Below are 13153 nucleotides of genomic sequence, written 5' to 3'. Positions count from 1 at the left end.
TGTTGGCAAAGTAATGTCTCTGCTTTTTAATATGCTGTCTAGGTTGGTCATAACTTTCCTTCCAAGGAGTAAGCGTTTTATGTGCATTTTATGATATGTTAATTATATCTCAATAGAACAAACAAAGAAATCCAATAAGACCATTTCAGATGATGATACATGCTTCAAAGAAAATCAAACGAGACAGTTTGATAGGGTGGGGAGCGGGGATGCAAACAGAAAAGGCCTCTCCAAGGACGTGACAGGAACCCCCCATAGGCACTGTGCACGTTCCTGAAGAGTGAGCTTTCCTAGTTAAGAAGGGAAACTGCACACATAGGAGTCCATCTTAGGGAATCAACTTGCAAACATATTTGCTTCCTTGAATATTTTTACCACTAATGGTCTGGACTCTCAAAGTGTGAGTCCCCACATCAGCATCATGTGGGATCTTGTTAGAAACTCAAATTCTCAGGCTCTCCTCAGACCTACTGAATTAGACACTCCAGGGATTGTCCTCCCAGATTATTTGAATGCAAACTCAAGTTTGAGAATCACTAATCTAGACCCTCGATACTCAAAATGTGATCCTGTTACCAGGAACATGGGCCTTGCCTCAACACGGGAGCCTGTTATGATGTAAAAATCTCAGCTTCCACTCTTAATTTACTCTCTTATGTCTCCTGCCTTGGCAGGCGGTTTCTTTACCACTAGTGCCTAGAATCTACATCTTATGATTCCCAAAAGATTCATGTGCACATTAAAATTTAAGAAGCACTGGTCTAGGCTGTCATCTAGCATCCCAAACACGCTTTCTTCTTTGATGTTTCATTTGACTGTATGTTGTTTCTTACAACCAGGTTGCTAGTTGCCTGGGAGAATGAATAAAATGAGGTGTCTACTTAATCTGAGCATGCAAGTACAGGCCAAAGTGCATGTGCAAACACACACACACACAGACACACACACCCATTCACTGCCTCGTAACCCTTCTGCTAGCACTCTTACTGACTTTTTGTTATCCACTCAAGCCAATGGATCTATTCATATTTTAGGTAAAGCAGCATCACTAACTGGCAAGCAGACTTCAAACTTTTTTTTTGTTGTTGTTATTGTTGTTGTCGGCCTATACAATGTTTTGAATGTTGAGATAGTCTACATAAAAATATGGACTTCCTGCTTTTTCTAAAAAATTAAACTATTTGGAAAAAAATCAAACCATGTAACACTGGCTTCATATCCCACAGGAGAGCACTCAGCTGGAGCTGAGTATCAGTGGTTCCCTCTTGGTTTGCCACAGTCCTCACCACTCTTTATTGCCTCATACCTGGCTGCATCACTCATTTCTGTCATCTGTCTGGCCCCTATAGGCATCTGAGTTTTAAACTCCTGACTAATGGCTGGCTGAGATCAACACACAGAGGCATTTTTAAAGAACACTGCCTTTGCTTCAGTGACTTTATTTTTTTCATATTTATTTATTTGGCTTCTCCCCCTCTCACCCTGAGTCTTAGTTGCTACAAGTGGAAACTTCATTGCAGCATGTGGGATCTTTTTAGTTATAGTATGTAGGATCTAGTCCCCTGACCAAAGATCGAACCTGAGCCCCCTTCATGGGGAGCTTGGAGTCTTAACCACTGGACCACCAGCGAAGTCCCATAAGAGGCTTTTTGCCTTCTCTGGGTCCATGAAGTCTCATCCAGGGCCCTGAAACCAGCTCCTAGTTTAGGTAATGTTTTGATCATTCCCTGCTGCTCTACTGAATAGGCTTGTGGCCATTAGTAGGAAGCAAGGCCTGGGTCAGTGGTCCCCAACTGCCCTCACAGGCTGTTTTTTCAGTGGCCAGCAGACGCATGCAGGGCAATGTACCCATCAGATGTTAGCAAATGTCCTTCAAGTCTCTGAGCTGAGCCTAAGAACATTAGCTCCTGGAGAGATCTGAGCTTTCTGAAGAACTGGTTGATCTTTCAGATCAAAGTATTAGAGCATTTGTTCTCTGGAATCAAGCACCAGAAGAAATCTGTAGCCAAAAATAAATTGTGGAGACCTGATGGGTAACTTTATTTTCAAATAACCACAGAGGAGAGAAGGAAATTAGAGGTTATATGAGGTATATGAGAAAATATAAGCTTTCTAAAACACAGGAAGTTGAAGGAATTGATCACGTTGCAGAAATTTCATCCTTTACCAAAAGATCTGTGGCCAAAGGTCCTTAGAGAATGATTTAGTTTGTTTATAAGACATGTAAAGCAGGACAGAATGCCTGATGGGCTTCTCTGCTCTCAGAACAGGTATATATGTGTATTTATTTCCTGTGGCTGCTTTAACAAATTACCACACACTTGGTAGCTTTAAACAAGAGAAACATTTCACAGTTCTTGAGGCCAGAAGTCCAAAATCAAGGTGTCAGCAGGGACATACTCTCTCTAAAGGCAGCAAGAGAGGATCTCTCTTGCTTCTTCTGGTTTCCGATGGCTCTTATGCTTAGTCGTGTCCGATTCTTTGAGATCCCATGGACTGTAACCCACCAGACTCCTCTGTCCATGAGATTCTCCAGGCAAGAATACTGGAGCAGGTAGCCATCTCCGACTCTAAGGGATCTTCCTGACTCAGGAATTGAACCAGAGTCCCCCACACTGGCAGGCAGATTCTTTACCACTGAGCCAACAGGGAATTACAGATCTTCACTGGTGCTCTGCTCTTAATGTGACTAATGCTTATTTTTTCTGCTTCTCAAGGATATCAGCTTGCAATATATAACTGACCCTTGAACAATATGGGTTTGAACTGCATGGGTCCATTCACACACAGACTATTTTAAATAATAAATATTAATACTATATACTACTCAATCTGCAGTTGGTTGAATGCACAGATGTGGAGGGAGTATGGCTATGAAGGGCCAACTGTAAGTTAAAGTGGGTTTTCCACTGGGCAGAGGGTGGGCACCCCAACCCCTGTGCTGTTCAAGAGTTAACTCCATAGCCCTTTTAGCACCAGCACTACATCTAGAACTTCAATTTTTTTTTAAAAAAATAGGCCAATTCTAGTGGTTTTTTAAATTTCAAATTCCTAAGACAGAAAATTTGATTGACCCAAAATATTGTTGCAAGCCAATTCCAACAAGATGAAACTGCTTGGTTTTTAACTCGTGGCTGCCTCCCTCCAATATCTGCCTCCGTCTTTACATGGGCTTCCCCTCTGTGTTTCTGTTTCAACTCTCCCTCTCTTTCCTCTTATAAGGATACAGTCATCGCATTTAAGGCCCACCCTAAATCCAGGATGATCTCATCTTGAGATCCTTAACTCATCTGCACTTGCAAAGATCCTTTTTCCAAATACGGTCACATTAGCAGGTGCAGGGGTTAAGCACTTGAGACTTGCCTTTGGTGGGGGCATTATTCAACCCACTACAGCACGCAAAAGCATCCTTGCCCATGAGGGCCTGGTATTTCTGAGTGTGGTCCACTGTTCACCTGTATCAGAACCAGCTGGTCCCTTTCCTAGACATACAGGTTCCCAGAAACATTTCACACCATCTGAAACCACCCTTTGGGGGTGAGGCCCAGGAATCTGCCTTTTGAAAATGCTTCCCAAGTGATTCTTGCCCTCAGTATGAGAACCACTGTACCAAGCCCCTGAAAACTGAAATTCAAGTATTTACTACAGTGTTAACCTTCCAGAAAAACAGCTTGCATGGAGAGATTATGCAGCCCTGGGGCATGGAGTGGTGATGCATGCTTGCTTTGCATTTTAAAAAGCAAATCAGTTAATAGAGCAAAAGAACGTGCTGTCATTAAATGAGAACATTCAGATGCAAAGAAACTGAAACCTTTTGGCAGAAACAGTCACGGAAAGCGCTGAGACTATCTAATTCATCTCTATGTCAGATCCGGAGAGCTTAAAAAAAGAAAAAAATAAGAATTTCAGATGTTCCATACTATATTTTGGCAGAGGATTCATTTTTGTTTTCTTCTCTCCCCACACCTATAAGTAGATTATGTGTTAATAACTCAAAGAAAAAAAATGTCCTGGGACTTCCCTGGTGGTCCATCTCTAGTGGGTCATCTCTATGCAGTGGTGTCAGCAGCTACTTATATCTTTGCTGTAAATGTCTGTAACACTCTGAACTCCCAATGCAGATGGCCTGGCTTCAATCTCTCTGGTCAGGGAACTCGATCCCATAGGCCACAACTAAGAGTTCGGAGATCACAACTAGAGATCCTGCATGCTGCAACCAAGATCTGGAGCAGCCAAGTGAAAGTCATTCAGTTGTGTTGGACTCTTTATGACCCTATGGACTGTACAGTCCATGGAATTCTCCAGGCCAGAATACTGGAATGGGTAGCCTTTCCCTTCTCCAGGGGCTATTCCCAACCTAGGGATCGAACCTAGGTCTCCTGCATTGCAGGCAGATTCTTTACCAGCTGAGCCACAAAGGAAGCTAAATAAATATTCAAAAATGATTTTTTTTTTTTAAAAAAAGGAGACTTCCCATCACTCTGTTATGCCAAAAGTAGAGGAGGTGACGTGGGGAGGTAGTGCTTTGGTTCCAGGTGAAGAGAGAGAAATTTGTGTTCTTCCCTTTGCTAACAACAGCAGAGCTGAAAGACTAGAAGACTAGATCAGACAAAGAAGACTAGATCGGCTACTGTTTCGGTTTTTCTTTTCATAAAATACCCGCACTTTCAGATAGGTCTTTATAAATATGGATCCTTTTCCTCCTACAGATATGCCAAGTACTATAAGGAAAATAACACTGAAAAGCGGACCCTAATAAAAGCTTACGGGATCCGATTTGACATCCTGGTTTTCGGCACCGTAAGTCTCTTCTCCACTCTCAGCCACTGGTATCTCCATTCCTATGACTGTGTCTTAAATTACCGCCGTAGTATCTCAAAGGGTGAATGCTTTGGTCATAGTCATTAGCTGGCACTATGCACTTTGCATGTGGGATATAAAAAAGGGAAGAAATGTCCTTGTTCTGGACAAGTCATCTAATGAGTACAAGAGTGGGCTTGGGAAAAAATCTAATAACTCAACTTTAAAAATATTCTGATGCTTAAAAAGGAGAGAGAAATCATATATTAATGCATATATATGGAGTCTAGAAAGATGGTACTGATGAACCTATTTATAGGGCAGCAATGGAGACAGGGAGGCCTGGTGTGCTGTGGTTCATGGGGTCGCAAAGAGTCAGACACGACTGAGCGACTGAACTGAACTGAATGGAGACACATTCACAGAGAACAGACTTACGGACGTGGAGCGGGGAGGAAGGAGACGGCGGGACGGATGGGGAGAGAAGCATGGAAACATATACACTACCATGTGTAAAACAGATAGCCAGTGGGATTTTGCTGTATGACTCAGGGAACCCAAACTGGACCTCTGTAACAACCTAGAAGGGTGGGAAGGGGTGGGGGGTGGGAGGGAGATTCAAGAGGGAGGGGACATATGTATACCTATGGCTGATTCATGCTGATGGATTGCAGAAACAAACTCAATATTGTAAAACAATTATCCTTTAATTAAAAATAATTTTTTTAAAAAAGGAGAGAGAAAGAGATCCCTCTGTAAAATAGTTTGTAAGGAACAGAACCCAGTTCAAAAAAGAAAAAGTCCTTTTTTTTTAGTTCACAGAACTGATAAATCCAGAGCCAATTTTCAGTCTTCAGCTATCACTGAATCCAGATGTTTTAATAACATCATGAGGAACCTGCCCCCCTCCATCTCTTATATTTTTCTCTTCTGTTCTGGTGTCATTCCCGGTGGGTCATCTCTAGGTGGTGGTTTCAGCAGCTACTTATATCTTTGCAATTTAGCAGCCTCCATGGAAAGAGAACATCTCAGCAAAAACCTCAGCAGATGTCACTGGCTTTGATTGGCCCAGTATGAGCCACATACTCACTGATGAACTAATCACTATGACTAGGGTCACTCACAATGGCTGGTCTTAGACCAGCTCTGAACCAGCCTCTTCCCTGCAAACGACAGGGACTGAATATGCATAGAGATGGTTCTCCCAAGGAAAACTGGCATGCTGTCTCCAGAAGGAGGAGAGATGCAAAAACCAATGGATGCCCACATATCTTGTCTGACAGCATATTATTTACCTAATGTGGTAATAAGCCCCACAAGAATCAATGAGATATAGTGAGAAGATACAGTGAGAAGATATAAAGACACTGAGAATAAAAATCACAAGGACGTCTAAGGGGAGACTTTTTGCAGACATTCCTTCCCTCTGTTTCCAAAGTAATTTCAAATCACTTTTAGGGAAAGCTCTTCTGAAACCCTCACCTTGAATGGGAAAATAAACTTTCAGTGGCTCTCTTCTCAGTGTGTGGGTTCCAGTGCTTCTTAGTTTAAAACACCCATGTTTTCAAGCACATCCTGAGAGACAGAAGCAGAAGGAATGGGATTCATATTTTCAGTCTCCTTAATCTTTGTTGCTATGAACACGTTGGATGCAGTTGTCAAATTCATGGCACTAGACTCCCTCCTCTGCTGGAACTTACAATTACATGTTAGAGCAGAAAAGCATGATTCTGAATTTCAACCAAGTAATCTTTTGTACTGTTTTCAGGGGGGGAAATTCGACATCATCCAGCTGATCGTGTACATTGGTTCAACCCTCTCCTACTTTGGTTTGGTAAGAGATTCTTTTTCTCACACTTTATGAAAATGATGTGGCTAAAGGAAGTTTCACTGAAAAGGTGCTTGTCTGTTTTTTTCCAGGCCACTGTGTTCATTGACATGCTCATCAACACTTATTCAAGTAAATACTGTAAATCGCACGTTTATCCCTGGTGCAAGTGCTGTCAACCCTGCGCAGTCAATGAATACTACTACAAGAAGAAGTATGAATCCATTGTGGAGCCAACACGGGTAAGACTAGATATGTCTACAGGATATCAAAATCAAAACACCTGAAGGGCCTATTGGATCACTGAGGAGAGTGCAGAAATAAGGCCACAATCATAGGTGCAGTCAATCCCGCGGTGGATAAGTATCAGGATCCTACCCCAATCCACACTCTCCCTCAGATGAATCCTTTCATTTTAGTGAAGAAAAGATACAAAAATGGAGAAGCACGATATAGGGAAAACAAATGTTTGTGTTCCAGGATTTGTCAATTTGGTCTCATTTATTAAACTGGTTGTGCAATATAATAACTTTGGAGAACAATTTGTCAATCTAGTAACATTTAAACAGGACATACTTTACACCCTGGCATTTCTGCTTCTCCATACCTGCCCTAGAGAAACACTAACATGGGTACCCAAGTAGTTCATGTGTACAAGATGTCTATCACAGTGCTATGTGTGACAATGATGAAGAGCATCTGCCCAAATGCCCAACAGGTGAATGGTGAAATGAACTGTGATAAGTCCATAGTAGGGAATGCCTGGCACCAGTTTTAAAAAATGATGCAGATAATTATAAAAGCAAATGCTCATATAGAGTTCCCAGTGCTATGTATATGTTAACTCACTGAACCTTCACACCGCCTTACAGGTGGGTTTATAGGATTGTGTGATTATCAGTAGAACTCTAGACAGGTACTACTGTTATCTTTCTGCAGATGAGGAAACTGAGACACAGGAAGGTTAAATTATTTACCCAAAGTCATACAGTTGGCAGAGATGGAATTCTAACTCAGGCAGGCTGGTTTCAGAATCCATGTTGATAACTATTATGTTAGAGGGACTGACATGAGCAAATATCCAAGATTGCTGAAAGTGAAAAAGCAAACTATGGAACAATATCTGTGGTATGATATATAGGTTAAAAAGCAACTATACACAAAAACTATTTAATGTATTTTCTACATGTATATATGTCTGTTTATATACATACATATATGTTCTGTATATTTTTATGTGCATTATACACACACATGTAAATGTGTGTGAGGAAGTAATAAATGTATACAAAAAGGTTGAAAGTGAAATACCTCAGTCGTGTCCGACTGTTTGCGATCCCATGGACTGTAGCCTACTGGGCTCCTCTGTCCATGGGATTTTCCGGGCAAAGGTACTGGAGCGGATTGCCATTTCCTTCTCCAGAGGATCTTCCTGACGCAGGGTTCCAACCCAGGTCTACCTGCACTGCAGGCAGCCGCTTTACTCTCTGAGCCACTAGGGAAGCGGGCTGGGACACTCACAAATCACTCACAGTGATTGCTTATGGAAAGGAGCCTCGGATGGGGGAGTAGTCCAAGGAAATTTTAGTTCATCTGTATGGTTTTGATTTGATTCATTTGGAATTTGATTAATTTTGGAATCCATGATTTCCTCCAATCAAAGAGAAATCTCCGGTACTTTAAAACAACAAAGAGGGTTTCTTTTCCTTGTCCAAGAACACTGCTGTCCTTTTGCAGCAGCTGAATGCACAATTCATTGTTCATTGTACATGTATTTGCAATTAAAATCAAAGTTCATCTTTTCAGCTAAAATTAATCACCATTTCAAGGCCCAAAATGGGAGGCAATTTAATGAAGATATAAATAATTTAAGTTGCAATAGTATAGCTTTCTGGAGATATTTAACTTTAGCATAACTGAAATTGAGGGACCATAACAAAGGAATTTTATATAGCACTTGGGGTACCTGGAGATAACAGGCAGTAAGCTGTGGATACTCTAAGTCTACAAATTAAGGTGGTTGGGGCTCCATTTCTGATACTCAGAATCAATTCTTTCTTAGTTAGCAAGAGTTTCTTGTTAGCTTGTTTAACGGGTTGTCATTTGGTAAGTAGGAATAACAGTTGCCTTTAGATATGTTCAGATACACAGTAGGTATAACTCTGTACTAAAATGGCTAACCCTTTAATTTTTATCTCCTAGACATTAAAATATGTGTCCTTTGTGGATGAACCCTATATTAGGATGGTAAATGAAAGACTGCTTGGGAGAAGTCTGCAAGATGTCAAAGGTGAAAAAGTCCTGGTACGTTGTTTAGTGCTTGCTTTTGCTTTTCGGCTGCGCGGCACAGCCTGCGGGATTTTAGTTCCCTGATGGAACCTACACCCCCTGCAGTGGAGGCCTGGAGTCCTAACCACTGGATCCCCAGGAAATTCTCATTAGTCTTCTCAAACTAATTAATTGATCAATTTGGTTGCGTGGGGTCTTGGATGTGGCACACAGGATCTTCCTTGCGTCACGTGGGATCTTTTGTCAAGGCTTACGGCCTCTCTAGTTGTGGTGCTCTGGCTTCAGCAGTTGCGGTGTATGGGCTTAGCTGCCCCAACGCATGTGGATTCTTAGCTCTCCGTCCATGTATTGAACCCGTGTCCCCTGCATTGCAAGGTGGACTCTTAACCACTAGACCACCAGGGAAATCCCAGTCCTTTTTAAAAGAATACTTACTATTAAATGTAAATATATCTAGAAGTGTGTATAAATCACAACTGATGACAAAGTAAACACCATGCAACACATGGTACCAGCACCCAGATTTTAAAAGTGAATATTACTAGCAGAAGGCCCTTTAATGCCTCTACCCAATTACTATCTTCCCTTAAAAGCAGGCGTTATCCTGCATTCAAACGTTAGTTTTACCTCTTATAGAATTTTACAAAATTTGAATCCTGTAGTATGTATTCAGTACATACCCTGTTGAGTGGCTTCCTTCACTCAACGTTATTTTTGTGAGAGTCATCCATGATGTTGTGTGTAGCAGTGGTTCATTCCCATTGTTGTATAATTTTTGTTTTATAAACATTCAGTTTATTTATCCATTCAATTGTTGAATGAACTACCCATTTGGTTAGTTTCCACTTTGGGGTTCATGCCAGTGGTGCCGCTACAGTAAACACATGGCACCTGAGAACGGAACTGCTGAGTCATGAGGCAGGCCTTTGTGCAGCTTTCATAGTTACTATCTAAAAGTTCTCTAAAGTGGGTGTTCACACTCACCCTCATTCACACTCTCCCCAGCAGTTCTGGCTGCTGGACATCTTCACTGACTGCATTAGTTTTCTACAGCTGCTATAATACATTACCACAAACTAGGGAGCCTGGAACAACAGAAGTGTATTCTCTCAGAGTTCTGGAGGTTAGAAGTCTGGAATCAACGTGTTAGGAGGGCTGTACTCTCTCTGAAGGCTCTAGGGGAAGCTCCTTTCTTGTTTTATTCCAGCTCCAGATGGTTATTTCACCTGTTAGGATGTCCAGCACGATACTGATCAGAAATGATAAGAGCAGGAATCTTTGTCTCATTTCCTATCTCAAGAAGAAAGTTTTTTTATTTCACTATTGTATTTGCTGTAGGGTTTTTGTTTTTGTTTTTTGGCCTCCCTCATGGCTTGCAGGGATCCCAGTTCCCTGGGACTGAACCTGGGTTGAACCTGGTTGAACCTGGCCCACAATTCCCTGTTGTGGGTTTTTAAAGAATACCCTATTAGATTAAGAAAATTCCCCTCTGCTCCTAGTTCACTAAGAATTTTTATCATGACTGCATACTGAGTTTTAAATAATCTATTTTTTCAGGCTTTTCAAATAATGAGTTTTCTTTTTTTGTTGTTTTTTAGTACATTACACTGGTTTTCAAATATTATGCCAACCTTTCATTGCTGCAATAAAATACATTGAATGCAATGTATTATTCTTTGTATTTACTGCTGGATTCAAGTCACTAATATTTAAGAACTTTACATCTCTTCTTGAGAGAGACTGGCCAAAATTTTTCCATTCTTGTAATGTTTTTATCAGGTCTGGGTATAAAGTGAACTCTCATATATTGGGGAAGGGCAATAAAAGACACATAACATAAAATTTACCTTTTAAACCACTTTACAGAGTACAACTCAGTGACATTTAGTATATCCACAATGCTGAGCAACCATCACCACTGCCTTGCTCCAGAAATTTTTCATCACCCCAAAAGGAAACTTTGAATCCATTCAGCAGCCACTCCCACTCACTTCTCCCCAGGCCCTGTACAGCCACTAATCTGCTTTCTGTACCCATGAATTTGCCTATTTTGGACATTTCATGTAAATTGAATCTTACTTGTCTCCTTATGTCTGGTTTCTTTCATTTAGCATAATGTCTTCAAGGTTCCATCCATGTTTAGTATTTGTCAGTAATTCATTCCTTTTCATAGCTGCATGAACATAATTTTTTTTTGGTCTGCGCAGGTCTTGTTGCTGCATGTGGGCTTTCTCTAGCTGTGGTGAGCAAGGGCTACTCTCTTGTGGCGTGTGGGCTTCTCACTGTGGTGGCTTCTCTTGTTGCAGAGCATGGGTTCAGTAGTTGTGGTGCTCAGGCTTAGTTGCCCTGTGGCATATGAGATCTTCCCAGACCAGGGATCAAATCCACGTCCCCTGCACTGGCAGGTGGATTCTCAACTATTGTACCACCAGGGAAGTCCTGAACATAAGTTTTTTATCCATTCATTCATTGATGGACATGGGTTATTTTCACCCTTTGGCTACTATAATAATGGTGCTGTGTACAGTCTTGTACATGAACCATTTAGTTTTAATGTACTCAACTCATACTCTCTTTGTCTGGTGAATGAAAGTATATGTCACATAAATGATGGCAATTATGGCAAATTCCCTTGGAGAGTAACAAAGGGACTTTTCAGGAAAGGGAGCATGGTAAGAAAGGAGAGCTGAGTCAGCAAGTATTTATTGTCTACTATGTGCTGGGCACTGTCCTAGGCACTGGGGATACAGGCAGTAAACAAAGCATACAGGGTCCCTGCTTTCATGTGGAAGAAGAATCATCCAGGAAACATACCAGTTCATAAGATCATTTCAGATGGTGGTAAGTACTAATGAAGAGCATAGAACATCATCATGTGGTAAGAGAAGGACCTGAGAGAAGGGGAACTACCTAGATCAGGTGGGTGGGGCCTGGAGGTCTCTGATGAGAGGATATATGCACTAAGGCCTGGCTTTTCTGAATTTCACTTTCCAAACCTGTAAAATAGAAATCAGGACACATATCTCATGAGGTTTTCCTTTTTTAAAAAAAAAACCCTGTATTTATTTTTGGTTGCTCTGGGCCTTCGTTGCTACACGCTGGCCCTCTCCAGTTTCAGTGAACAGGGGCCACTCTTCGCCGAGGTGCATGGGGCTCTCACTGCAGTGGCTTCTGTTTCGGAGCACAGGCTCCAGGCACATGGGCTCAGAAGTTGTGGCTCACGGGCTTTAGTTGCTCCGCGGCATGTGGAATCTTCACAGACCAGGGATCAAACCTGGTCCCTTGCATTGGCAGGCAGATTCTCACCCACTGCGCCACCAGGGAAGCCCTCATGAGGTTTTTCGAAAGCTTAAATGAGGCGATGCTTGCAAAACACAGACTTGACATGTACATTTAATAAATGAGAGCTACTAGTATTAATGTAGTATTAAATGTAATTTTATAAGTTCATAAGAAAATTAAAGAACCCAGAACCCTAGGGGTTGTCACTGCTGACGGGTTTGGAAACTTGCCTTTTTCAGAGACCCCAGCTGGACTTCGCAGACTTGTCCTGGCTGCCTCTGTCTCTTCACGACCCACCCCCCATTCCCGGACAACCAGAGGAGATCCAGCTGCTCGGTGAAGAGCTGCACCTTAAATCCAGGGACTGCCCGGATTGGTGCCAGTGCGGAAACTGCCTTCCATCCCAACTCCCTGAGAACCAAAGATGCCTGGAGGAGCTGTGCTGCCGGAAGAAGCTGGGTGCCTGTATCACCACCTCAGAGCTATTCAGGGACCTTGTGCTATCCAGGCGGGCCCTGCAGTTCCTAGTGCAGTACCAGGAGCCCTTGCTGGTGCTGGATGCAGATTCTGCCAACAGCCGGCTGCGGCACTGTGCCTACAGGAGCTACACCACCTGGCGCTTTGGCTCCCAGGACCTGGCTGACTTCGCCATCCTGCCCAGTTGCTGCCGCTGGAGGATCCGGAGAGAGTTCCCCAAGAGTGAAGGCCAGTACAGCGGCTTCAAGAGTCCTTACTGATGCGCTGAGCAGTCACAGAACATTGCCTTTGCTTGCACCTTGAGCTTCACCTGCAAGGATGTGTGTCCAGATTTTCAGCCAAAGGGAAATGCGCTTTCCTCTCCCCCAGCTCTCTGTGTGTCAGAGAGCAAAGTGATGGGGTAAAAAACAGATAAACCAGAATCCCTCAGCATGGATGAGAGTCAAGAGATTCAGTTTCATTTCTCTGTTCTATCCC

The 13153-nt window shown here is 42.4% G+C and overlaps 1 protein-coding gene across 1 annotated transcript in view; it reads left to right on the top strand.

Annotated features, from left to right (window-relative positions):
* The window catches only part of P2RX7 (purinergic receptor P2X 7), a 54154-nt gene extending 41218 nt beyond the window's left edge, over positions 1–12936 (top strand). The window contains exons 9-13 of the mRNA XM_068990270.1: positions 4710–4800; positions 6569–6634; positions 6721–6870; positions 8831–8932; positions 12439–12936. Of these exons, the coding sequence (XP_068846371.1) occupies positions 4710–4800; positions 6569–6634; positions 6721–6870; positions 8831–8932; positions 12439–12936 (907 nt within the window). The remainder of the gene's footprint in view (positions 1–4709; positions 4801–6568; positions 6635–6720; positions 6871–8830; positions 8933–12438) is intronic.
* The last annotated feature ends 217 nt before the right edge of the window (positions 12937–13153 follow it).

Source organism: Capricornis sumatraensis, chromosome 17 (genome assembly GCF_032405125.1).
Source record: "Capricornis sumatraensis isolate serow.1 chromosome 17, serow.2, whole genome shotgun sequence".
Classification (NCBI taxonomy): domain Eukaryota; kingdom Metazoa; phylum Chordata; class Mammalia; order Artiodactyla; family Bovidae; genus Capricornis; species Capricornis sumatraensis.
The sequence above is the reverse complement of the archived record's forward strand: the minus strand, read 5'-3'. Positions and strand labels throughout refer to the sequence as shown.